Source organism: Salarias fasciatus, chromosome 10 (genome assembly GCF_902148845.1).
Source record: "Salarias fasciatus chromosome 10, fSalaFa1.1, whole genome shotgun sequence".
NCBI classification, from domain to species: Eukaryota; Metazoa; Chordata; class Actinopteri; order Blenniiformes; family Blenniidae; genus Salarias; species Salarias fasciatus.
In genome coordinates, this window is record NC_043754.1 from 18,665,431 (window position 1) to 18,691,768 (window position 26,338).

Here is a 26,338-nt window from a genome sequence, read left to right on the forward strand (position 1 = left end):
CACACAGGGGCCGAAAAGAAATATTGAAATCCACGGTTTTCACGTCTTCTTTACAGTTCAGTGCAGAAGGATTTCTGCCACACTTTAAAAAACTGTGCTTCCAGCGGCTGTGATGCTTGCCGTTCAAATCTCTCCTTTCCTTGATAGATCTGTGGAGAAGAAAATACGTTCAGTAACACAGAAAGCACAATGAAGGGTTGGATGGAAATCAGGCCAGTTGTGTTCTGGTAACACGAGCCAGGCCGGCCTATAAGGAGCTCTTTTGTCTGACAGGTGGTTTTGTTACTCTGACTGAAACATCATCTTCACTGTAATCATTGTTCTGCACTCCTCCCCGCATTCCGAAAGCACCGTGCTTCATTTTTTCAAGAAAATGCATTAGTTTTTCAAATGAATAGTCTTTTTAAAAATCAGTTTCTGAAAGTCTTTGCTTGATCTATCTTTACAAAAAGCCCCTGTACTGCTTTTCCAGCTGTACAGGGGCTGAGGAGACACTGCTACTGCACTAGATTCTATATCACAACAGAAAACTTTTATCCCAATGTTTGTCAGATGAACTGAATTTAGATCAAGCCGGCACTGAGGCGTCAGTTTCACAAGTCTCTTCCAAAACCTGTCTATTGGCCTGACGTCATCCCTTTTTCACCTGTTACTACCTGTCATGAAACTACACTCATCCTCTTTAAATTACTGAACTGGTAAATAACTCTAATTATTATTACCAGAAAGAGATTGAAATCCCAGCGAACCCCTCCTGTTATTTACTTTTAAAGACTGAAAAGTAAGCCGATCTTACCTGACACTTCCCGGCCAGCTCAAACCAGGCAGGTATCCTCTTCCTGTCTGGGGAGCGTGTGTGTTTGGGAGTGTTTGCGTAAGAGAGGCTCAGCTGGTTTCCTTGGCAGTGGAAACATACAAATACAGCCCGTATTGGCTCCACCTCCTGCTGAGCGGAAAAGGTAAAGGGTGCAAACAGAGGGAGGAATGCAAAGAGTGGAGAAGATCCGCAAAGACAGGTGATGCTCAGACACAGTGACTGAATAAAGGCAGAAGAAATTAATCAGTGCTGAAGAATTCACTGCCGCCAAGTGAAACTTCATGCCATTTGAGTGGGAGTGACGCAGGTTGGGAGGTGGAAAATTCAGGGCACAAGCAGGGGTCTGTCTAATTTAGCCCTCCACCTCCTTCTCCGCGTCTGCCCCCATCCTGTTTACCTGCTTGAAGGGATTGAAAGGAGCTCTGTGTGTGTTCATTAGGGGGCAGGGAGAGTAGAAAAGGGACTGCAGCAGCTGTTCCTCCTCAGAGTCAGCAAAGAGACAAAAAAAAGGAATAAAGAATTTGTTCACAAACATTTCAGAAGGTTTTACAACAGGCGGTGTACTCACATGTAGACATGGCTTGCAAAGTCCTGTTTGCTCTTGCAGTGTGGCTTTTGCTGGCGACCTGTGACGCTGGACGGCAGATGCCTAAACTGGCGGACAAGAAACTCTGTGCTGACTCTGAATGCAGCCGTAAGTAGCAGATTTCTTTCAATGTTTGTCTTTGCTCTGGTTACAAATTGCTGCCTGACCCTTTGAAATAATTTCAAGTTGTAAGGCAATCTTTAAAGTGCATAACTTAATAATATGGATGTAAAAGTAAGTGTAAAAAATGTTTATTCAAACCTAATCTTCCCGTACATCTCGGTCCTGTTTAACTTCTCAAATCATGAGAAATGAGTGCAATTTCCTTTTGCAATACACATCAGTCTCCCACATTCCTCTACAGATCCCATCCTGATAGCTCGTGCTCTGCAGGATTACTACCCTGGAGACTGCAGATTCATCCCTATCAGGCAGGGCCAGCTCGTCTATGTTTATGCGCTACTGAAAGACAGAGGGAACCTCTTTTGGGCTGGGAGTGTGAGTAGAACACTTGTATGGCAATGATTCATAGCAATAAAACATCAAGTGTGATAAATCATGTGCAAGACGAACAATCTCAGCTCTCATTTGTGATTTGTTCAATCTGTACGCAGGTACAAGACTCATATTATGGGCAACAGGAAGCTCGAATCGGCCACTTCCCCAGCAGCGTAGTAGAGGAGACGCATCCCCTCATGCCGGCCAATACCGAGGTCAAAACTACTGTAAGTGAAGATGCATACACCACATGTGCATGGTGTGCTGCTTTCTTGTAATTCAGGATCTCCTCTTTTTTTTTTTCTTTCCAGAAATGGGATTTTTACTGCAACTGATGTCAACTTCATTCACGAAGAGAACTCTTCTTGTCAGCTGTTTGGATTTGATTCTGATGACCGCACGATACACACTGTATTGTTGACTATGTTTATTCTTATGCATACAGGGCAAGCATATAAATGCTGCAGCACAGTAATGCATTTAAAAATCAAGATGTCTGCTTCATGCTCTGTTTCTGTCTTCTACATCAGATTCCACTGCATAACTCCAGAAGTACTCGTAATTCTTTGTTCATTTTGCAAATATCAAGTAAATGATTTCTAAAATCACCAGTCTTGTTTATTCTTTTTAACCTGATGTCATATAAAGTTTGTATCTCATTTCATTAGCTCCTCTAAAAATGTGTATCTGTAACTGAAACAGAACCTCCAAGACATCGAAACGCAGAAATCACACATCAGGCATTTGCATTTGAGTTTTCTTTTTTATTCTGCTAGCTTTTTACTGTGTTAATACGCCAAAGTGTTCTTGCCGACATCACAAAATTGGATTTTTTTGCATCTACAAGTAAAATGCACTTACTCTCACATACATTCACAGACACAATCCTTAGCAGCTCCGAGGTGATGCTCCCTTGTGGAAAAGAAGCCCAATATCCAAATCTTTCTGACTCAAAACATTACTTTCTCAATTCTTCTGCTCCTTTCCATTTAGCTCAGTCACCCTCTTTCTACCTCTCTGTGTAGAACAAACCTGGTCCCAAATTCTTTGGTTGCTTTTTGTGAATAAACAAAAATCATTGTTTATTCCTCCGGAGAACCTCCTCCTCACACGTACAGAAACCAGCATGAGATTGAACAGAACACATTTGGCATCTTACTTGTAGCCACTAACTTTATGTGCTGTAGATTAGATTGACAAATTCAGATTTTTATCATCCCATGTGTGAAAGTTTATTCATCACATTTGTAATTGCTTAACCTGATGTTGCAAACCAGTTGCAACATGAGTTCAGGGTGTTTTATTTAACATCCAATTGCCTAATGGAATAAGTTTATGATGTGGAAATAGTGCTCTTTACATCCATATACCTCCGATCACTATTATGTGGCTCAGCATTTTAACAATTTTTTTTTTAGAAAACTACTGTGACCACATTAGAAAAAGAGTGACCTATGAGTTAGATTCTGTTCCACTAAAATCCACCTGCACCTTTAGACATTCTTGTCTATTTTTGTACCTAAAGTTGCTGACAAAAAGTAAGAGGTTAAATATAACACAGGCAAAATTTGGGGTTAGTTGTACGACAGAGTCTGAAGACTCCGCCCTACATTTTTTGCTTCTGTGTACCGTCTTCACAGGAAATAGGAATAGTGCGCTCTGGACCAGGAGATGCCCGTGGTGCTGTGATTGTCAGCACGCCATCAGACGACAGGCTGGATTTCACATCAGCACTTGACACACCGGCAGGAAGCCTGTACTTCCTCAGAAACTCTCTCGATACATAGCCGTGGTCATCCTGGAAACAGAGTTCGGCAATCCATCAGAAAAATATCAGCAAATCAATCCATCAATGCATTTGCGAAGATTTCTTAAGTTTAACTAACCTGTCTTTCTTCATGTTTGCCGTGGATTGTGATGAACTCGTCACTGACATTGACAGACAGCTCATCGGGTGAAAAATGCTTCACATCCAGATAAATGACGTAGCGATCCTTCTCCACTCGCATCTGCACAGACGTCAGAGCTGTTAGGAACAGCCTTGCGAAATGAGTCAGCTGGGCATAGCAACGTTCTGCAGGCTACTACTGTCACACTGTTCATACAAAACCTTGTTGTATCTGTCAGGGACAATTTTCACAAATTAAAGTTTGTTTATCAAGTAAAAGCAGTAACATATTATGCATTGCAGAAATTCCAACAAGTAATAGTAGTAAAAATAATCTCAGCTACTTCAAAGACATTGTGGTATTATAAAGAACATTAGTGAATTATATATCGTACCTCACTGTGTCCATTGTCTGGCCAGTTAAACCAACGCATAAACAGAGGGCGCATCCAGGGGAAGGACCAGGGGAAGGGCCACACCAGTGGCCAATCAGTGAGAGGTTCTGCCAAGGACAGGTCAGAGAATCGATATGGGAAGCCACGGCGGTACCAGGAATACTGGATAGGCACATCCATGATAAGATTCCAGGAGTGGTGCTGAAATAGTGCGAGGAAAGCTGACTGTGTTTGAGATGGGTGCTGCTGTGCTGTCCTGCACTGCATTTATAGGCCTTCCCCCCATCCCACATCCAAAACCCCCCATGGCTGCACACAAGATCTCTGACAAAAGGCTGATCTTTCTGGAACAATGATGTCAACTGTTTATCCCTCCATCACCCTCATTGTTTCATCTGTTTGACTTCGGCTGCCCATCTCTCTCTCTCTCTCTCTCTCTCTCTCTCTCTCTCTCCCTCTGTCTGTCTGTCTGTCTGTCTGTCTGTCCTGTTGGTCATGATATTGGCTTGTAATACTGCTGATGTCCTCATACTCATTACCCAGGAAATGCCCCCGTCTGGTGTGTGTGTCTCTGGGTGTGTGTGTATGATTGTGATTTGTTTGAAGAGTAGCTGCCAGAGCATTAGCCTGCTGGGCTGTGAGTGCCAGAAGCTTTAGGCCTGTGTGCGGAGTGGATGTGCGGCTGAATGGGAACTGATGAGTTCGGAAAGGAAAGCATTAGGTGACACTCTATCATTTTGCTGTGAGCTCAGATGTAAAATATGAAGTCCTTTTCATTAGTCATCCAATAACTTTCTCACAGTCTCTGCTTCTTCTCTCCTGTCATGTTGTCATTAAAGTAAGAAAAGAGCAGGCATTAGGCCTGTATGATTTGCCAGCACCAAGATTTAACTACAACTTTAAAACCATAATGCCATTATCTAAAGTTTTAGTGCTTTCTGCTCTTTTTTCAATCAATCAAACCCTGGCATTGTGCCATAGCAACAGAGGTAGAGCACCAGCCAATAAAAAATTTTATCATCCCTGAATCACATGCAGCATAAATGTCCAATATATCTTTAAAGGACTGTCATAGGAACTGACATTATGAGCTTTTTTACAATGCACTGGGGTTACATTTTTAAGCACCAAAATGAACACCAGGTAATAAAACCTTTCAGTGCAGCCATTTCAAAAGCTGAATTTTAATTAGAAAGCTATCAACTCTATTCTTAAATTATGGCACACACAACTTATTTTAAAATGAGTATTGTTTTCACATATAATAACGATAGGAAATAATAATAAAATAGTATGAAACAAAATCTGACTTACAAACATTTTCATCTAAAAACTAAAGAGAACGGAAAAATCGATTTCTGCACTATTTTATCAGCAAGAAAAAAGGTTGAAATATTCAAAGGACGGACATTTTTCCCACTCTTATTTCTTTTTTGAAATGTTGGGAAAAAAGAAAGAAAATGGTTTAGTAACTTAAACGACTTTGTTGAATTCTCCTCCAATGCGCCGCTGTTACATAAAGCTTCCGTGTGGGCGTGCGTCCCTTCTTTCACGTGCTGTCTTCTGTGCGTCGTTACCATGGAGACGTGACCTGCCCCTAGCTGTCTCCACAGACACTTCTGTTGTGAGGGTATACTGAAATGCGTCCGTTTGTTCAAACTGCTTTTAATACCGCGGAAAATGGAGTTACCAGCTTCATATTATGGAAATATTGACAGAAGAAACCCAGTTATTACAGGTTTCAAACGAGACATTCACTCGTTTATGACATTAATGAGACAAGTCACTTCAAACCAGGAGCACGGCTCCTATGCTAAAGGGTAAGACGTACACAACCCCGTAAAACATTACTGAAGTTAACAATGGCTTCTTTGTTTTACTCACTGTATTTCCATTTTGGCTACCAGTAACTTCCAGTGTGCGCTACATGAGAAAACAGCTACGTATTTAGGTGATGATTAGCAAATACTTCTTTTTTGACTGAGGAAAAAACACGTGTTTATAAACATTTTATCGCTATCTAGGCAGCATGCTGCTGGTAATCCCACCACTGCTGTCCTTGGAAAACTTGCAAGACAAGCAGATTATTCTAGGAGTCACATGAATAAATCTATATTGCATTCTCAAAGTTTTTTTTCGGTGATTTAATTTTTTTTCTGTTTATAAAGTGAATTTAAAATTCACTCAGTCAATAATTTGGTATGTTTGTTTTTATTTCAAAGAATTAAAGTCCTTGTGGAGATATGGAGAAAGTACAAACATCGACTGCCTACCAGGCTATACCAGGAGCACATGTTGCAGATTGCAGATTTTCTTTTTGGACTGAAGGTGAGTGGCATGTGCAGAAAATTCAATCAACTTATTTTTCTACAATACACCAACCAGAAACTCTGATTAGATTTGATTAGGTTTTCTGATTTAATTTGGTTTTAGATCCTAATGCACTGCTGCACAGCCGTTCAAAGATTATTGTTCAGCTGTATATTTAAGAATAAACCTGCTTTAGTCTGTTTTGCAATTTTAATTTTGTTTGTTCTTGCTTTCCCTCCTGCAATGTGGAATTGTGTTCCCAGAATATTTTTCATACAGAATTTGTCCAAGGTGTCTTTTGCATAACAAATCTTTCCAATTGCCTTTTAACTTTATTTTTTTTTTTTCCATGTTTGGACTGCAGCTATACCAGCTGGCTCAGTGGCATGGCTACAGCCTCCATCTGTTGGAGTTCACCTCAGTGAAAATTACGGACATCACAGATGTCGGACACTTTATGGCCAGCTTCTTTCCAGAAGGTTTTGATGCAGACCAAGATGTATTTGCCATGAAGGTACTATTGAGTCTGTGTGCGTCTGCATGCCTCTACTATTTTAAAAAAATGTGTTTTGTCTTGTGGAGAAATAGTTTTTAACATCGCAAGTATTACTTTGTGTGTTTGTGTTTAGATCCGTGCAATGCAGGGCTGTGCCCTTTGCATATTTGAGGAAGAGAAAAAACACAGCGTCCTGAGCCAGGAGGGCCTCCAGAAACTTCTTCGTGTGCTGAACTTCATCAGGATCATGATGCAAGCTCTGCAACAAAATGAAGCCTTCTACCACACAATATATGATGGTATTTCAGTGCAAAACCAGTGTTCAAAGAAATGATCCTTTGTTCTTTAATTAAAAATTAAATGCAAAATCATAAAATGACATTGAATTTCATATTTAAAACCCAGCCCACCGCTGTGCATCACTTTTTTTTACTTTCTCTTGATATCTAGGTTCAGTCCACATTTACTCTATCTGCCGTTACCTGATGACCATGAAGTGCAGCGCACAGGTAGCCTACTTTGTTGTAACTCATATTGCTAATATTCTTATTTCAGTTGCCACAGACTATTGAAATGCATAATAGTTACAAAATTGTACCTACTCAACTTGGTTCGTTGTAAGAAAAATTCCTTGAAAAACATTCACTCTGTTCTCCCTATAGGATCTTTATGCTCTGAATGATATAAGTTATATTTTCTACATCTTTCTTTGTCACTAACTATGATACTTTGTCACTTTTTCTGATCCCATGCAGGCGCTCGAGTACCTTCTGTGGGCAAGCATCAGTGTGGAGCTGTCTCTTCCTCTGATGACTACAAAGTATCTGCCAGCGATAGTCACACTGTACTGTGCCGTCTGCCACTGTTACTATGACAACCAGGCTGAGGTGCAGGCAGAGGTGAAAGACATCTGAAAGTAGACACCCACGAACACACAGTAATCAAAACAGGCTATTCACAGGCCGATCTGACAAGTTTCAACTGTTAGCTGTTCCCCTCATCCAGCTGGCTGCAGCCTGCTTTGATGAACATTAAAGAGGATTATGCATGTATATTTGCCAAGATATTTATTAGTTTGTTTCATTCACATGGACCGCTTGCAAACACAGGTTGAATAGATTATTCCTCATGCTTGGCTTTTACATTGCAGTGGATCTTTTTATTATTATAGGCTGTAATTATGTTTTGTCTGACATACATTACACATATAGAACAATAAAACTGAAGTTAACTTGTTTGGAAAATCTGAGTCCTACCCCTTTGCTTTATTTGTATGTGTGCATTCAGGAATTTGCCAGAAGAGCTTTGGGAAAAATCAACGAGCTTGCAAAGCTGGATGAGCAAAGTGAAATTTCTCAAAATAAAGAGACTCAGAGAGCCTACAAAGAAGCTTCGATCAAGGCAGGGGACTTTACTTATTGAAATTTCGTTTGAATACAGTGACATTGTTAAAATACATGAGCGATGATTCACTCGTGTTTCTCCCCATTAATAGGATACATTGAATATTAATTTAGAATTGCAAATAAACACATAAATGTGACTCAGTAATAAAGTTGTCTACATGGATAATCAATACTGTAGTCTGTATAATTGCTTCTGAAAATGTATGAATATTGGTGTGATGTAATGAATTGTTGTGTTAGAGTTGTTAGTTACAATAAAAATGATCCAGTGCGACTTCTTTTTTTTTGTTTTCCAGCTGGGCACCATGATATTTAAGCGGGCAGTGTTTGAAGGCAGAAAGAAACCGAAGTTCTCATTGAAATCCAAAGGCACCTTGAAAGACATATCCCATGTAAGAATTATTTAATGCTATAGTCATTTTTAATCACAAATCACATTTCTGCTTCTGTTTGTTAATTCTCTGTTTTGATGTATTCATTGTACCATTAGTCAAAAGTGTGTATGTGTGTTTTAATTTTTTGTGCACTGAACAGGGGCCCTGGCCTCGTACCCAAACAGAGCGCATGCTATTGAATCTCTTTGACGGAAGAGCAGGACAGTTTTTGGCCATTTTGGAAGCACTTCAGAACAGCAGTGCTCGTCCACTTCAGATGAAGATGCCAGATGACCCGGAGCTGCAGGAAGTGATTGTTGAGCTCCAGTTTGCTGGCATCTCTATACTGTCAGGTTAATAAAACAAAAGCAACAACAAAAAGCATGCAGGCACTTCACATCCTTTGTATTGCATGGAAAGCATTTATAAAAGGAAGTTGTTTTTTTTTTTTTTTACCTCATGTGATTTGTGTTTTGTGTGTCAAGGAGTTGCAAGTACCAGTGAGCAAAGATGCGACAAACACCCGAGCCTTTCTCCTACTGTACTGACACCAACTTCAGATCTCCTCGATCAAGCGATCAAAGGTGAGTCAAAGTTTCTCTTTCCTTTTTCTCTCTCATTACAGTCATTTTACTTCCTTACAATATACTGGAGAGCGTTTGTTTTGTGTAGTTGAAAATCAGTGTGAGTTGACTGGATGTGTTGCCAGGTGAAGACGCAGTGCCCATCATGTCTGCAGTCAGGTTCGTCAAGCTGCTGCTTCAGTACAAGCAGCCAGACTCATTCATCGCTGGACTCGTCAGAGAGATGCTGCACATTTTATCTGTGAGTTTCACACAGTCTATAGTCAATAAGAAATCATTGTGTTTATTTTTTCTTATTGTTTTGATTTTGTGAAAGCGTTTGTGTGTGGGGGTGGTGGCTGATTTGTGTCTCTTTCTGTCAGGGTGTGGACGGTCACTCATTCAGAAAGGCGGAGCGGGAGCTTGCTTTGCTTGACAGTTATAACACTGTCCTGTCTTCCCAGAGGCGCCCACCTCGAGAGGACAGCAGGACCCCTGGTACAACTACTGAAACTACAGCTTGTCTTATTTACTCTCTTGAAATTCTTATGAATAACCAAATATGGAAAGTTGTTATGACATCGATCTGTTGGTAGTAAAAAAAATCAAAATTTGAAATCAATTATTTTGAATACATGTTTTTTTTAAGGCCAGTGATGCTGTAATCATATTTCTTGATGTTTCCAATCAGACAGGCGTAAGTCTTCACTGTCTTTAGGTGATGAGTTCACGGCTCTGGTACACACCCTGCACAAGGCTGCTTGTGACTGTGCTCCTGTAAGTCTGAGTGTTTTGTGCATATTTGTAATGTTGAAGATGTCACCTTTTGATTGAAGTCATAACAAGATCTGTGAAGAAGACTTTTTCCACTGTGTGCATGTGTTGTGCATCCTGCATGTCTGTGTTTGTGCATTTGTAGGATGAGCAGGCAGACGGAGACCTTGTTTTGGATATTGCAGTTTTTTTGTGGAGTAAAATGAAGGAGGTGATACAGAAAAGTCAGCTTTCCACCCCAGAATTCACTCTCCACTTACAGACCACTAACAGTTATGATCAGGTATGTATTCAAATGAACATCACTACTACAGGTTTTGCCACTTTCATATTTAGTATATTACTTTCCATTAATGTGTTTTGAGGCTGAATTATTTCACTACTTTGACAGTCCTGGACTTGATTTTTCTTTCAGTTGCTGTTGTGTCTATCTATGCTATGCAAAGCGGCTTTTTCCTGTGACCTAGCAGTAGTGGACTGTGAGATGATGTTTGAGATGGTCTCCACGTTGAGGATTCTGCTCGATAGTGCTCCTGAACGCTTCACTCAGGCACCGCAGTCTGGTGAGACATGGTCCCATCCCCTGGATGGCAAACTCATAGCACACCATGTTTTTCAAACTGCACCTATTACAATATTTTTTTGTTCACATTTGATTTCAACCAGGCTTCGTTGTAAATCCTGATGATGACAAGGTAAGCATTTGTTCTCTTTTTGATGGATATGAATGGGTTGATTGTGTCTGCGTTACTCCAAATCATTTCTCTGCAGGTCACACTGTACAGCATCAATGTGAGAGCATGTCACATACGTGCATTGTCAATGTGCTGATTTTGCTTTGTTTGGCCAGTGCTCCTCTGTAGAGCTGCTGCAGAAGGTATGTGAAGCGGTGGAGAAGGGCCGAGAGACCGTGAGATGGGATATGCTGCTGTCGCCTCAAGATCCCTCAGCAGTCACAGATTTTGCCTACATGCAGGTACGCAGTCAGCCTCTTTTGCATGCAAAACCAATAGTAAAAGTCTTTGAAAACCCCTTTGATGGTAGTCAATACTCTGAAGTAGGTCTTGGGACTAAAATGCATAATGGAAATTCTGTCTCAAACAAATATTTTATGTATAATGTATCCATGTAGAGCTTTTAAGAATCTCCTGTTTATTTTTCTTTCCATATATCTATAGATTTTTTTTTGTTTTTCATTTGATGAATACATTTCACCATGGTGAAATATCTGTTTTGAGATCAATAAAGTGTCTTATATTATCCTATATATAATCAGAACTCATGTTCTTCCTGTAGAAATGTAATCTTCTTTCTCCATCAACTACATCAATGCATCCCTCGTCATTTCCAGAAGAGGAAAATAGTAAAAATGAGATTAGTCTGAAGGAAAAAGAAAAGATGGAAACTAAAGCTGAATCCGATTTTGAAGACTCTCAACCAAGTCATTCCACATGCGTGTACCTGCTGGCCAAAGATCTGCATCTGGAACTGGACCTCATCTTCCACAAGGCTTCCCTGTTGCTGCTGCAGCTAAACGCAGGTCAGATAGAAACAAGTTAACTTAATGTTGGTTTTGATAGAGGTGTGTGTCGTTAGTAAAATAGATCATCGAGGGAAATGCAAATCCATCAGCATACTGTATGTGCATAATTTAGAATCCAAAGTGATCCAATTAACACTTGGTTAAAATTAGTAATATATCAATCTTTTGAAAGAGATGAAAAGAAATCATAAAGTACTAATTGTACAGTTCTCAGAAGTGCCTGTAGTAGTTGCACCTCTGGTACTGAGGATGTGATTTATACAGCCCTTGATATGATCAACATAGCTTATTTCTACTCTTGAAAAAAAAAAAGCAACTGGGATTTTTGTAGTTTGTCCCCCAGAGGTCAGTATTGAGGGTAATTTTTTTTATATTCTACACTAATTATGGTTATAAGGTCTTTGAAGTATTTAACTCTGCACACTTTTAAGGCAGGTATAAATATTTTCTCTAAAGGAGACAATGTGAAAGAACTTTTGGGATTAAAAAAAACACTTCATATTCAATTATCTATGCAAACTAAAAACAAGAATAACTTTGAATATTTGATTTGTTCTAAGTTGTTCTGAGAGCTATTTGTTGTTTTTATTCATTTTTTTTGGTTTAGCTTCAGAGATTGAAATGTTGGACCGAATCAAAAACAACAGGGTGTCCAAAGCGCTTTTCTTGATCCAGAAGGCTGCAGTCGTCCACAGGGACCCATTTGAAAGCAGCAGAACCTCTAAACTGCTACAGGTTTCATGAACTCATTCATTCATCAAATTTTCCACATGAGCCACGCCTGTGTATCCATGTACAATCTCAATTCTAGTTTTTGAAGTGTTGTTCATGTTCCCTGAAAGGAGGCCTCCACCTTGATTGAAAAAGCAGGCGTAGAGGAGAGAAAAGTGTACATGTCGACTTGTCAGTCACCATCTGAAAGTAAACGCGAAACGAAGACTGAGGGAGCGGAAAACCCGCCACCTCCCCCCATCCTGCTCTCACGCACTGATCACTCCTTCACCTTTCTTCCTGCTCCCTACAACTTGGAGGAACAAGTGAGATGTGTTTTATTATTTTGACAATACTGGTTTGACAATAAGCAGATAGTCCCCTCAACATCAATTGCTTTCTTTACTGTGTGTTTTTGCTCTAGGTGTGCTGGTACCAGCTTTACGGTCGATTAGCTGAAGGCATTAACCGAAAGGTTCGCCTTGGAGATTGCAGCCTGCCAGGAACTGGAAACATGGTAGTTTACTTCTGCTTACTGTAAACCATCAGGTGGCGTTCCACACATCGTTTGATTTTGACTTTTGTTTTCAGGTACCAGCTGTATCTGGCGAGTGTGTGCTGAAGGTGGAGGGACTGGAGCCCAACCAGAAGTATGTGTTTGCCGTCGCAGCCTACAACAGCCAGGGCAGGCTACTGGGCAACGCTATCGGTGGGACGACAGTCCCGGTGCTGGCCTCCGTCCCGGTGTCATTGCTCTCCTCATGGGCTCACTTGGCTCAGGTACAAAACACGCCAGGTGAAACAAAGACCGGGTAAACAAACAGAAAAAAAGCTGTGATCGCTGCTTTGGCTTTACGACTCCTTTCAGGTGGCTTTTCAAACAGAGCAGTATGCCATTGCGAAAAGAGCCTGCGGGGAACTGTGGAGCCACTATACCTGCACTGGCTCTGAAACCTGCAGCCCACAGGATAGATTTGCCACCACAGGGTGAGGATCGACACACAAACACTGAAAACATAGTTCAAGTCGGTTTCTTTCTTGTTTGCAGTGTGCTTATCACGCTCATCTCTTTCCTCACTCCTCTTGTTATAGAATCCACAGACAAACCCTACACCGCTCCTCTCTTCACCTCTGCCAGTTGTTCCTCTCATCCGTCTTTATTGAAACAGAGATCAACATTCAGCAGGGATCACTGTATTGTAACTCATTCAGTGAAAATGGACCGTTTGTCTGGGAACAGGTAAAAAATAATTCAGTGCAGTAACAAGATTGTATTGTGAAAATGAGTACATGTTGTTTTGCTTGAAATTAGAAAAACACAAGTTGTATTTTTGGTGCCAGTCGTAGGTAATTATTTGTGTGTGCAGGAAGCCAGACTGGCTGAATGTGAGCGAGCGCTTGTTGCCATGGACTTGGCCATGTATCTGAATGATGGTAGCGCTGCTTTACAAGCTGCGGTCATCTGTTACGGCCTCCTGGCGCCTCTAATCTTCCATCAGGTTATTTGCCTGCCGGTGGTTCAAGTATGCACTATTCTCATCCATACATGTCTTAACACGCAGCATAATACAACCAATTACTGCACACTGTAAACGGTGCGTATTTGCTTCTGATATTCAGGTGCTGAAAAAATGCTTGGTGGTTTTGGAAGAGAATTCAAGTCTTCTCAAGCAAAAACGGGTCGGAAACACCTCAGAGTCCTTCATGCACATGGTAGCCTGCATCACTTACTACCTATCCAAGGTAGATATAAAGACCTGCAGTTCTTACTATTTATGTGCTTTGACCTAAGGATAGCTATTGATTGCACTTCACTTTTATGGAAAGCCTAAGAGTAATTTTAGATTGTATGTCAGAATATCCAAAAATATGTAGTTTTTATATCTCAATTACCAATAATGACTATTCTGTACTTCCTGGCAGGCACTGCGGATACTGCGGCAGCATGAGGCAGCTGCTGCGGTGATGGACTGCGGCCGCAAGCTGCTTCAGGAGGTCTATGATGCCCAGGTGCAAATGAACACAGTACAGCTAAAGATGTACAGTCTGAAACATCCGAAAAGTCGATATTTTTATTTCATAACTTACTTCAACTTCACTGTTATTAGATTAAGGGCCACACAGTGCAACAGTGGTTCAGTGTTCTCACCTCACATTGAGAATATCGTGTTCAAATTCAAATACCAGTCAGGCCATATCTGTGTGTTTGCATGTTCTGCCCGTGTGTGTGTGTGTGTGAGTGTGTAGGTTTCCTTTGGGTACTCTGGTTTCATCTCGTGGTCCAAATACATGCATTAGTGAAACTAAATTGCCCCTGAGTGTGAGTGTGTTTGCCCTGCCCATACAGCTTTAATGCTCAACTTAGAGTGTGTGTGTGTGTGTGTGTGTGTGTGTGTGTGTGTGTGTGTGTGTGTGTGTGTGTGTGTGTGTGTGTGTGTGTGTGTGTGTGTGTGTGTGTGTGTGTGTGTGTGCGTGTGTGTGTTTTTTGTGTGCGTGGGTGAATTGTAAGAGAGCGTCAAAGGGTTTATTTAAGGTTGACCCAAAGATAAGTCTTCAGCTGATGGCGCTGCATGAGAAGGACAAAAGGAGAATTCCACCTGAAACCGTTCCCACCACAGAGAACGGTAAAACTCAGTTTGCTCATTTCATAATTTAAGTTGTTGATGAAGTTGTTGATGAAGTGAATGCATTTAAAATACATTTGAAGACATTTGATGAAGTAGAAACAGACAATGATTAAAAAATGCAAGACTGTTTTTATGTTTTTTTTGTTTTTGATACTAAAACCCTCTTAGTGACGTAGACATTATAACATTATGAATATTTATAGAAATGCTTTATGTTTTGTGTCATTAGCAGACTATTTTCTATGAAAAAGCAATTTAAAGTCTGAATATTGACTGCAGTTCTACATGAAGCACAATAGACTTTATTGCTGAGAATCATATTGTCAGAAAAAAAAAACCTTTATTTTTTCATAAATTTCAATTCCAGTGTCTGGCTGTGAGGATCTCTCATTGCTGTATGAGCTGATTTCCAGCAGCACATTGAACGACGCCTATCAACATGGTGAATGTCACATCTTTACTAAAAACGTCAATAATAGTATAACCTTGGTCATTCATTTGTGTGCATGTGTCTTTGTGTGTACATGTGTGCATATGTGTATTCTTGACAGTAATGACGCTCACACGCAATCCGTATTTTGCTGAGTTATCTGCTCTGCTGCTCCAACGAGCGATGGAAGAAGGCCATCCAAATCTTGTGTTAGACTGGGGGAAAGCCATATTCCAAATTCTTTCCAGGTGGGCTTTTGCTCATTTTAAAAATGTAACATTAAAGGTGCATTAAGGAGTTTTACAACCTTAAAAATACTTATTTTCCACCATAAATATGTTGCACCTTTTTCATGATGTGTACAATGTGCCCTGACATATTCATTACAAGTACCTCTAACAGCGCTAAATTGTCATTTGAAAGTTGCAGTGCGGTCCGGCACCAGCATTTTTTTGGGGAGAATTTGAAAGGAATGACGTAATGCGCGCTCCCACAGACCTGATTTCCTTAAGTTTCGCTTTGTCCGCCATTACTCCGCCAGATGCTTAGTGAGCAACAACTGAGCAGGATCTTCCAGAAAGTAAGAAAAAACTGGCTTCTAGCACTGCCACAGCTCCAGCACAGACTCCACCAGGTAAAAGAAACTTAAATTTTACTTGAGCACTACTAAACGAGCGAAGAAGGAGTTCCCCTCTTCCGTGCACGGGAGCCACAGGCACGAGTTTTTCACTAAGCTGCATTACGCCCAAGGCCTGCAGGGGGCGCTGTTTCGCATAAAACGTGCAAACTCCTCAATGCACCTTTAAAATGTAAACTTCACTGACTCAATCACACACTTTTTTTCATATCTAATTATTAGTCTGATTTATTTCATAGTTCAAAAAAGGTTGTTGAGGGGAGCAACCAGACAAAAGGAAGGAACAATGTCCAGGCTTCAAAAGGAAATGATGCACCCCAGGTGAAGATTAAAATATGCGAACTTTATGCGTTTGATCCTACACAATTTATTTCTCAACCTGCTGCACTGCTTGCTACCTAATCATGACAGAACACACATAAAACATTCTGTCGTTTTTCTTCAAGCAGAATAAAGACGCACCATCACCTGATGAATTAAGAAAGCGAGTGAAGCAGAAAATGCCACATAGCATGCTGAAGAAAGTGAGAACTAACAGGTACAGTATATCTGTTTATCAAGTACGTATCTGTTTATCTGTTCGACAACACAAACACCTCACACTCTGGATGTCTCTCTGTATTCGTAGAGAGATGCACCTCGTGGAGAACCTACTCAAGAGGATGTCATTTATTGTGCGACGCAATAAAAAGCAGCTTCAGCTGAGACAGCTGTGCCGTGACCAGAGTGTGTGGAGATCACATCTTAACTACAGAATGGCTCAGGCACATTTAGCTCTTCTTTATCAAGGCCTGGATAAGTTGCATGGAGGAGCCCTGCAGCACAGGTTTACACTTCCCTCTGTTGAGACTCTCTGGTATGACGTACAATAGCTTTTGTTGTTATTTTTCTTGACTGCTGCTAAATGCAGTTTGATCTTATTTACTGTTTTAGGTACAACCAGTTTGATCCCTGGTCTTTCTCTCTGGCCAATTCTGGCGTCATGGTGCAGAGGAGCTCACAACGACACCAGTCTTCTAAACATGCTGATGTTCTAGAGAGACTCTCCTCTCAGTTTGATACACTTCATCTTGAAGTTCAAAAAAACAAAACAGAGGAAAAGAAAGATGGAACTATAAAGAAAGGTAGAAAAAATTATGTGTAAACTTACAAATGTCTCTCTAAAAACCATGCCTGCCTTTCATCAGTTCTCTGACCCTCTGGTCCAGATGTCCATCATGATGATTCTGCCAAAGAGGAGAGTAGTGAGAGTGAAGAAGAATCCTCCAAACCTGTGGAAGAGCAGGTTGAGACACAGGGACATGCTGTTGCTTTTCTGGATTCCCTCAACAAAGTTGCTCTGCATCTTCGGAGAGCCATGGTATTGTTGATGCATGCGCACATCCACACACATTTAACATTGCATGACTTTCAGATAGGGGGTAAATCCAGGCTCTGATAAAATCCACAACACAGTGGTGTTTATCTTATTCAGTCGCAATCTTCACAATATGTTCACAGTATTTTGTGCGTGCAGAATTATCCATGTCTGCTTTCTCTTTCACTTCAGGTGCTGGCGCATCGCGGCAGCCACTGGATCTCTCTGCAGTTTGTTTGTCAGACTGTGTGGGACCAAAACTCCGCAATCACTCTCCTTGTGCAGAGAACCTCTCAGCTTGAAGGTTCCCCTCCGATCACTGCCGATCAGCTCCACGGTGTCTTCTCTCCACTGCTGGTTCTGGCCACCGATCTCATTATGGACATGCTGAACAGACTCGGGGTCTGTGAAGCTTACTGCTATTTTTACAGACGTTGCTTCACCTAGTGTACTTTGTGAATTGAATCTTCATATTTATTCCTATTAGTTATGGAGCTTATATGACAAGGAACTGACTGAGGAAGAACTCGAGACCAGTCTCCACCTCTCAGCCCCGCTGGATGACAACACCCGAGTGGATCTGCGCTGGGTTCGTACCTTGGTTTTACACACTCTGGAGGAGCTCCATGACAGTGGCAGGTGGGAAACCCTGGCCCACTTTGGCTTATTGTTCAACTCATACACACGGTGAGTAATACAGATCCTATTATGAAAACACAAAAAATATCACGAAGGAGCTTTTATCACATGGATTCAAGAGGAGCCTCTCAATATTTAGACTTTATGATATGTAAAATGTATTCTTAAATGATTTAGAATGTAACAGTGCTGTATTTGGAAAGTGAATATTAGACCTAAAGATTCACATCTGGCCACGTTTTTAAATGTGTGTGTAACCACTGATGTGTGTGTCCTAGGGAACGTTACGCAGTGAAGGTGATCCCTCTGCTCGTTGATGCTCAGAGGAGGTTACTTGAAAGAATAAGTTCCTTTGAGGGACCTGCTGTCCCACAGCCACACCACGTCAAGACACACCAGGTCACTGGTAACCAGGTAAACTCTTACCAAGTTGGTCTGACGGGGTCGGGGGTTGAGCGCTAGTGCCCCAGTACTAATGACCTTCGCCTTCTCCTGGTGTGAACGGCCCCACTGGTAGTGTTTTCCCATGATGCTTAGTGCCATGCCATGTCTCCTCTGCCTTGCTATGGGCATAAATTGGGTGTGTGTGTGTGTTTGTTTGTGTGTGCGTGTGCGTGTGGTGTACACTTATTGATGGTGCAGCTTTTGTTTTTTTTTTTTGGTTTTTTTTTGGTTTTTTTTTTTATTGTTAAGCACTTTGCGTTGCTTTTATTATCATGAAAAGTGCTATACAAATAAATAAAGTTTGAAGTTTGAAGTGTGTTTTGTCTAGTTTTAGATTACATTGTTACTTCAAATATATTATATTTCAAAATCCCCTCAGGAGCAAGATTTCACTGAAAAAGGGATTTTTTTAAAATAAATTGACATCTTCAGATGAAGACATTTAAGTTGTTCAATTGACAGGTTTCTAATTCCGGGAACCTTTTGATGGTTGATATGTGCTTGAAATAAAACTGCATGACAAATGATTATTTTATCAAATAATCATGATTATTTTATAAAATAATCATTTGTGTTTTCTGTAATTATATTCTTGTTCTCACTTCTTTTTTGTTGTAATTTTTTTTTTTCGATAATGCTAACTTTTACAAAATAAAATGTCTCTACCTCTCAGGTAACTTGCAGAAGCTATGCAGACTGTCAGCTGCTCAGTGGGTGGAGGCCTCACGCCGCACAGAAACCGGCCAATAGCAAGAAAGTGTCTCTTAACAGCAGTCCTCAACAAGCAGCTAGGCTTAAAGGTTTGCATAGATAAACATATTTAATAATGCAATATAAGCATTTATGCAACATTTGAATCCAGCAGTAAGTAAGTAAGTAACAGTGGCCGTTCTGCAACTGGAATGATGCGTGTAGTTGCTATATACCAGAAAAATGTTAGCATAGCAACACATTGTTTTCTTCTATTGAATTTGATGGGAGATTCTCATATGTGTACTTTTTTAATGGATGTTGTCTATGTTGTGTGTCAAAGATGCAGAGATAATGCTCTCCATGTCCCGTGTGTGTGTTCCTCTGGATGTGGAAGACACGCTAAGATGCTATAATGAAGCCCTTGAGAGAAAGCCTCATTGTCTTCAGGTGTTCCAGCATGGTCGCTCATTGCTGGTGCGGCTCTTGGCACACACACAGCCCTGTGAGTTAAACTCGACAATAACAAGACATACACACTCAACTCACACAGTACTTTAAACTCACGTTGTTTGTGCTCTTCCCATGTCTCTTAAGGTTTTGTGGCACAGTTCCAGCACTGTGAGAGCAGAGGGCTCAGCCACTCAGCGAGCCAGGTGGAGTTCTCTCCTCTTGTTAAGCCCACACCAAACATCCAGAGCAGTGATCTGACAGAGGAGGATTTCAGTACTCCAAATGCAGTCTACGCCCTCCCGATTAGTCCTGACCACATGCCGACGGTCGTTGCTGCATACTCCACAGCAATAAGTAAGATTGCAAAATACTTACAGAGTACATCGAAACACTTTCAGCACTCTTATCTAAATCTTTATATATCTTTATGCGTTGATAAATGTCTCGGTACTTTTACAGAAAGTATGGAGTATGGGATGAGTTATGCAGAGATCTCACTGCTCTTCCTGTTTTTGTTTTCCCTTTTATCAGGATATCTCCAGGCTAATAATCGTGAATGCCTGACAGTTCAGGCACTTCATGAAATTGGAAACCTCCATTTCTACAACGGAAACACCCGGTCAGAAATCTGCTTTGTGTGTGCTTGTGTTGAAGCAAACTTGCAGTTCTTTCGCAATAGAAGGTTGAGCTTGTGATAATTTTCACTTTCATTCTTAAAACATGTTTATTCCGGTTTTGTCTTTTGCTGCAGGGCAGCCCAGTCCAGCTGGAGTAAAGCTGTAGACTGTGCCCTGCAGTGCTCTGGGGTTGTGGACACATGGGATGGCGTGTCCTACGGAGGTGGCTCCATGCAACAAACCCTGAGACAGGCTGGGATCTGGGGTTGTCTGCAGGCTGCTGTCCTCTCTGCCAAAATTGCACAGTAGGTTACATTGAGGGGTGTCACTGACCCCATGAGCCTTTTCTTTCTGCTGTGGCCTTCATAAACAACCTAATCATGAGGGATGTGTTTTGGTCTTCAGGTATATCTTAACTTTTGATATCAGTCAGCGGACCACATGCTGCCTCCTGTCTGCTCACCTCTTTAAGGTAGTTTTTCCCTGATGATGGTGATTTGTGCTTTTTAACTGACAGGTTTGTGGTTTTTAGTTCATGATTTCTAATATACTGTGTATTCCTGTCTAAATTCCTCAGTGTGTGCTGAGTTGCTGCATGGCTCAACCGCAGAGCGACCTCCAGTATGCCTCACACAGCATTGTCAGTGAACTCCTCCCCGGCACTGATCTTTTCTCAGAACCTCACAGAAATCACGTCAGCACCACCGTAACAAGCCTGAGCTTCGTTTGCCACTGGCTTTTCACCAAAGGCTACTACATCACGGTACATGAATAAACACAGTCTGCAGCTGAAATGTTTGAAGACAAATACTTGGTTTTGATTTTTAAATGTTTATTTTTTGGGGGTTTTTTTTGGAAATGTAGGTGCTGCCTGTCATCGCTCTTCACATGCATTTTGTCTGTAATGTGTGCAGAGATGTACAACGTACTGTGGACTGCAAAATATTGAAGGTCAGAAAATGTATTCTGCCACATTAAATGTACATTTTCATTTTAATATTGTGTTTTTTCTCCTTTTTTTAAAATCTGAGGTTGTGTTTTCTACAGATACGTGTCCTGACTCACCTGTGTCTGTTCACTGAGGCTGTGAAGGAAGCGTGTCAGCTCACACAAGGATCCGGTGTCCTTTTGCCTTATGGACACTACATTGCTCAAGCTAGTCCTAAAGTATGAAGTTTATCGTTTCACCTTTTTTTGCCCTGTTACAGGAGAATCTCTTTTTTTAATTATAAGACTTCAGTATTGTGGGATTTTTAATATAATAAGTAATATAATTTCTTTTTGTCACTTCTGGTGTGTTGAACAGAGAATATGGTGTCTTACTGTTGGCTCTCTACACTTTTAGTCTGGTTTTAGGCTTGCGTTTATAGTGCAGTGTGAATATGAACACTTTTCATGATTTTAACTCCACTGCTCATTGTATAGCCTGTGAAGACTTTCTGCAGTGACAAGTCTCTTCCAGACAACGCGGAGGTATCTTTTAACATTTATCTTTTAATGCAGTTAAAATTTTGAGTGCTATGAAGATAGTGAGATTTTAATGTAAATTCAAATTTTAGAAATAGCAATCACAGAAATCATTGTGAAAGACGTTTAAAGAAAAATTAAGTATTAATGTAGTTATGGTGTAATTTATCTCTGTTCCTAACCTTCTATTATTATTCCCAACCTTCCAACTGTACAACTAAAGCTTCAGTTATCTTTTTTTTCTCTTTGTGGAGCTTTTTGTCCTACTTTATAGATGCTAAATAACCTACTTGCTAAACACATACTTGCTGTTGGTGCAATCTGTTTGTGTGTACTGCTTGTTGGCAGGCTCTGGAGGAGCTTGTGAACTGTGACTTTACCCCAGAGGTCCGCACGTTGTACGGTCCCACACTGTGTGTTAGATTTAACCTTGCTCGTGCTGAGCTTGTCCTGGCACTTGCTGACTCAGAATGTGGCAGTGCTGTACCAGGTAACTGAGAATATCTTCTCTATCTCTCTTTTTTTAAAAAAACAATATTTTTGTTTTAAAGTTTAGATCACATAACTGATTTTAAATCAAGAAGTTTGGAATGTTCACTTTCACTTGAAATACCTATACATGATGTGTTGTTTCACAGTGGCACAAATATTGTGGAAATGTTTTTCAGCTTCTGACAGCGCACAGTTTGGTTTGGTGGCCTCACAGCAGCAAGAAGGAGACACCAAGGACACTGAAACCTCCAGCCCAAAGACAGAGGAGCCAAATATCACTGCTGCCTCTGAGAAGCAGAAACACAGCCTAGAGAGCATTCAGGTAAAACTTGTGCAAGATTTATGATGTTTCTAATGAAGCAAGAAGAACTAATCTAACATCCGTATGAGAAGTGAAATTTGGCCTCACCACAAAGAATCCTCCAGCTCCAGAAATTATTTTGCACTCCATTTTTAAATGTGTTTCTATCCATAAGTAACAGCAGATCACAGCCGTACAGTCCAGTGTCAATGAGGGATGAATTAGAAAAAAACATATTTCTGAAATCATGAATAATGAACCACTCAAACAGCAAAACATGAATCTGTGCAGCTTAAGCAGTCAGTGTTGGATTCTCACTGTTGCATCCATCATCGTGAATATTTCAAATTACCCTTTTTTTGTTGTTTTTCCAATCTGTCAATGTTTACTTAGGGCAAAAAAAAAGAAGCAGCAGCAGCTTTGGCTGCACCAGATGGCCTGTCCATCCCTGTCTTGGGGTGACTTTTTATTGCTGGCACATTGCAATTTTTTTTGGTGTAAATCTTTTGACATATTTATCCTGTCATCTGTTGCAGTCCTTCTTGCGAGAAGCCGTGTCCTCCTTGTTGCAGTCTGTCTCGCAGCAACTCTCAGCTCATGTTTGTAGTGAAATGGAAAACCTGGAACTGACGATAGAATTGAATCTCCTAAAGGCCAAGCTCCACCTGCAGCAAGGACATGCTGCACTGAGGTATTGTGTCTTTATGCATGTACCCTATAAGCACATGTTCAGATGAACTGGAACATTTTTAAGAAGTGTCAATTTGCACGGATTTGAATTTCAAACTTTTTGTGTACAGTTTAATTTTGTATGAATGACATCTTTCCATATTCAATGTGTTAAGACTTTTTCAAGTGGTCACATTATATTTACAATTTGCCACAAAGCCTTTTTTTGCTTCTGGTTTTTTTTTTGTTTTGTTTTTGTTTTTTAAATTTACTGTCTGTGTTTTACTTCAGTACTGAGGTAGCAGTTTCATCTTTGAAGCTGCTGCAAACATCACGAGGACTTGATGGAGGATCCATGCCTGGACTGAAACATGTCAGTGATTCATCAGGTGGCCAGAATGTAAGTGCAGAGCATAGTTATATTGAAATACGTATCGTAAAGTCAAAAAGGAATCCAGCAAACAATGAACCAGTTAAAAGTTCAAACACTAAACTAAAAGAACCATGTGTAACGAGTTAATATGTAGTACAGTCAACTTTAGTTTTCTTACATTACAGTTTCTGTTGTTTTTATTTATCACTCATCTGTGTTATATCATGTTTGAAGGTTAATAAAAACTGTAGTGTGTCAAAAAACCTCCAGGTCGACTGTCCGAGAGCAGTTGAAGCGAGTGAGAGAGTTGGAGCATCTCTGTGGCTGCGCTGCCGCCTGGCTTTGTACCACAGCCTGACAGCTGCCAGCCCAGGAAATACTCCTCTGTTACCAGGTATGGTTTTTTTTTTTTTTTTGTCAGATAATCTTTTCTCAGAGCTTTTCTGGTATGTTTAAAGTATGTGCTTACTGTCACAAGATTTGCAACCCCTCCCAAAACAACAACAACAACACAAAACTATTTAATATAAAGTGCACGTGCATGCGTCTTGGTATTGTCTTGTTAGGTCAGAACCATAATGACCAGGCGGCTCTGGTGTTGCATGAGGGCATCAAAGAGTGCACGCTTTGGGGAGAACACGACACTCAAGCTCTACTGATGGTGGAAGGTGCTGAGCTGGAAGCAAAGCGAGGAAGAAGTGAGGGGAGCATGGTAATGCTGCAGGTACTGACAGAAACACCTTTTTGATGAAACTGACTACAAGACATTTTTATCCTTCAGGAAGATATATGACTGACAATCACAAAAATGGTGAATGTTGAAAATGACTTCTCATTTCTCAATATTCTGGTGCACAAAGAAATGAAATAGGAACTACCTGAGCTGCAGTTAATAAGTTGTTTTGTGTTTGTGTACGTGTGTGTCCGTCTGTTCATGTGTAGAAAGCTGTGAGCATGCTCTCCGGACGAACACATATGCCACCGGGATCCATTGTGACTTTAGCTCGAGCCACTTTGCTGCTCAGCGACCTGCGAGGCGTACAGAGCACCACGCTTCTGCAGCTGACACAAAAGCTTCTGAAAAATCAGGTACACCGACTGAAACATTTTTGCACACTGACAATATACTCCTGCACTTTTCAGAGATGAGGCCAAGCCCTCGAAATAACATTTTATGTTCTTTCTCATTTTATTCCAGCTGTCTGTCTTTGGTCAGCGCGTCACTTTGGTTGATGGGAGAATGTGTGTCTCTACCCCTGGACCAAACAACATCTACCTTCCTTATTTACAGCTGCTGAACCAGACTACTCTGCAGATCGGTACAGCCACAGCGTGTTAGGCCACGTGTTCGCTGTAAAAGCATTGAAGGTTGCCTGAAATAGCAAAGACCATGTCATCGCCATGGCAATGCAGTTGCACAAGGCCAATAAACCCCACCACTAAACCCTGTTTCACAGACACTTGTTCCTTGTTTTACTGAAAAGTATTTATCATTGTGAACATTTACAGCTAAAATGTTCATTTGTTTAAAAAAAAGGACACCTTGGTTATAGTTTTTCTGGGGGGCTCTGCGCACGTAAATTCATCATGCAATTCTTTTCCCACTCCACCTTTTTCCCTGCAGGTCACAATCTCGCTCATGAGGCCAAAGGAAGCCCGGTGACTGATCTGTCATCACGATCCACTTCAAGGCAGAGTTCACAACAGTCCAAAAAGCCTCAGGGATCTTCATCACCTTGAGAACTCAAGCACGTCTGCTCTGAGAAGACATTTCACTGCTCTATTCCGGTCATGCATAGATAGGAAACAGTTTCATGTGGGTGCAGACATTGTTTTAAAGAGATTGGGGTTGTGGTGGCCAAGTACACATGTAGTCATCTCAGTGCTGAAGCAAATATACGCTATACCACACAACACTGCATGTGGTTATCATAACGTTGTTTATGTTTTTGATTGTACCTTAATTCAACTGTTTACTTTAAAAATAAAGTATTGCATAACAGAGAATGGACAGGTCATGGTCTTTTTACATGAGTTAGGAAATCTTTTTAAAAGAATCAAATTACTGACTTTACAAGCGAGTTATAAAGGTTTGAATTCAGTGGGATGAGAACTCTATCCATCAATCTTTCATACCACTTAATCACGTGCAAGATCGCAGAGGGCTGGAGCCAATCCCAGCGAAGCATGGCCGAAGGCAGGATGCACCCTGAGCAGGTCACCAGTCCATCACAGGGCAAGCACAGTGAGAGAGAGAGAGAGAGCCACACACTGGCATTCACACCAAGAGGCAATTTAGAGTCTCCAATTAACCAATGTCATTAGATTGTTGGAGAAAACCTGAATACCACAAGGAGAACTTTGAACTCTACACAGAAAGGCCTAAATTGAACTGATTGCATTATCAATGTGTAGCCAGTGTGTTAGATTTAATAAGTTATTAAATTGTCCCATTCTTAAGAGAAGTGGTGCTGCAAAGCTTGTTTTTTTTTTTGTGTCTATTCTTACTCATATAGACGAATAAAACTGCCATCCTTTGAATTTCTTTACTTCAGAGAAAAATATATATTCATTAACTGATTTTTTTTTTGTAAAATTTGCTCATACCAGAACCAGAGGTATTGCCCTTTACTAGTTTATTCGTAGGTGTCACAAGTGCAGACTATTTACCAACAAAATACTTACATCTTGTTTTTGGAGTTTTATTTGAGATAAAACTTGTAGTAAAAGGCAGTCTTCTGATTTAAAAATTCAGAATCTGACACCAGAGCCGATCTGAGC

The 26,338-nt window shown here is 40.8% G+C and overlaps 4 protein-coding genes across 6 annotated transcripts in view; 2 read left to right on the forward strand and 2 right to left on the reverse strand.

Annotated features, from left to right (window-relative positions):
- Positions 1–952, reverse strand: part of bicdl2 (BICD family like cargo adaptor 2) — a 4,777-nt gene extending 3,825 nt beyond the window's left edge. Inside the window, exons 1-2 of one of the 2 annotated variants that reach the window (XM_030101237.1) lie at positions 797–952; positions 1–149 (exon numbers count right to left, since the gene is read on the reverse strand). The exon at positions 1–149 is cut by the window's left edge and continues 309 nt beyond it. The gene's annotated coding sequence lies outside the window, so the exon portion shown is untranslated. The remainder of the gene's footprint in view (positions 150–796) is intronic. The other variant, XM_030101236.1, reaches the window with a different exon arrangement.
- Positions 1–4,454, reverse strand: part of LOC115395621 (alpha-crystallin A chain) — a 21,678-nt gene extending 17,224 nt beyond the window's left edge. Inside the window, exons 1-3 of one of the 2 annotated variants that reach the window (XR_003932300.1) lie at positions 4,185–4,454; positions 3,788–3,910; positions 3,328–3,699 (exon numbers count right to left, since the gene is read on the reverse strand). Coding sequence is in view for 1 of the 2 variants with exons in the window: in XM_030101240.1 (XP_029957100.1) it covers positions 3,508–3,699; positions 3,788–3,910; positions 4,185–4,451 (582 nt within the window). In the remaining variant the exon portion in view is untranslated. Of the gene's footprint in view, positions 1–2,684; positions 3,700–3,787; positions 3,911–4,184 lie in introns of those variants that run through there. The other variant, XM_030101240.1, reaches the window with a different exon arrangement.
- On the forward strand, positions 1,306–2,505 carry mia (MIA SH3 domain containing). Its single transcript, XM_030101241.1, has 4 exons — positions 1,306–1,511; positions 1,768–1,901; positions 2,018–2,128; positions 2,213–2,505. Exons 1-4 carry the CDS (start codon positions 1,394–1,396, stop codon positions 2,234–2,236), a joined length of 387 nt encoding a protein of 128 aa, XP_029957101.1. The 5' UTR covers positions 1,306–1,393; the 3' UTR covers positions 2,237–2,505.
- Positions 4,455–5,814: 1,360 nt separating the features above from the next.
- cfap54 (cilia and flagella associated 54) lies at positions 5,815–25,559 on the forward strand. Its single transcript, XM_030101227.1, has 57 exons — positions 5,815–6,004; positions 6,407–6,512; positions 6,859–7,008; positions 7,124–7,289; positions 7,441–7,499; positions 7,746–7,889; positions 8,278–8,391; positions 8,693–8,788; positions 8,931–9,123; positions 9,256–9,354; positions 9,480–9,595; positions 9,717–9,831; positions 10,025–10,110; positions 10,253–10,390; positions 10,523–10,670; positions 10,774–10,802; positions 10,958–11,083; positions 11,404–11,647; positions 12,258–12,385; positions 12,493–12,687; positions 12,786–12,878; positions 12,953–13,141; positions 13,230–13,348; positions 13,454–13,601; positions 13,729–13,884; positions 13,982–14,104; positions 14,285–14,371; positions 14,871–14,985; positions 15,356–15,430; positions 15,540–15,666; positions 16,295–16,376; positions 16,502–16,593; positions 16,684–16,881; positions 16,989–17,179; positions 17,264–17,415; positions 17,605–17,814; positions 17,900–18,099; positions 18,330–18,465; positions 19,169–19,295; positions 19,529–19,690; positions 19,783–19,992; positions 20,170–20,257; positions 20,390–20,560; positions 20,661–20,727; positions 20,833–21,018; positions 21,120–21,206; positions 21,303–21,422; positions 21,681–21,728; positions 22,071–22,212; positions 22,391–22,536; positions 23,052–23,206; positions 23,476–23,584; positions 23,828–23,951; positions 24,124–24,281; positions 24,500–24,646; positions 24,756–24,876; positions 25,182–25,559. Exons 1-57 carry the CDS (start codon positions 5,865–5,867, stop codon positions 25,295–25,297), a joined length of 7,569 nt encoding a protein of 2,522 aa, XP_029957087.1. The 5' UTR covers positions 5,815–5,864; the 3' UTR covers positions 25,298–25,559.
- Positions 25,560–26,338: the final 779 nt, after the last annotated feature.

Excerpts from the sequence above, each read along its gene's own strand:
- mia (XM_030101241.1), top strand. The coding sequence starts at position 1,394 with ATGGCTTGCAAAGTCCTGTTTGCTCTTGCAGTGTGGCTTTTGCTGGCG. Across the intron at positions 1,902-2,017 it reads ACCTCTTTTGGGCTGGGAGT|GTACAAGACTCATATTATGG; the intron begins GTGAGTAGAACA and ends ATCTGTACGCAG. Across the intron at positions 2,129-2,212 it reads ATACCGAGGTCAAAACTACT|AAATGGGATTTTTACTGCAA; the intron begins GTAAGTGAAGAT and ends TTTTCTTTCCAG.
- cfap54 (XM_030101227.1), top strand. The coding sequence starts at position 5,865 with ATGGAGTTACCAGCTTCATATTATGGAAATATTGACAGAAGAAACCCA. Across the intron at positions 10,111-10,252 it reads CTGCTTGTGACTGTGCTCCT|GATGAGCAGGCAGACGGAGA; the intron begins GTAAGTCTGAGT and ends GTGCATTTGTAG. Across the intron at positions 11,084-11,403 it reads CAGATTTTGCCTACATGCAG|AAATGTAATCTTCTTTCTCC; the intron begins GTACGCAGTCAG and ends TTCTTCCTGTAG.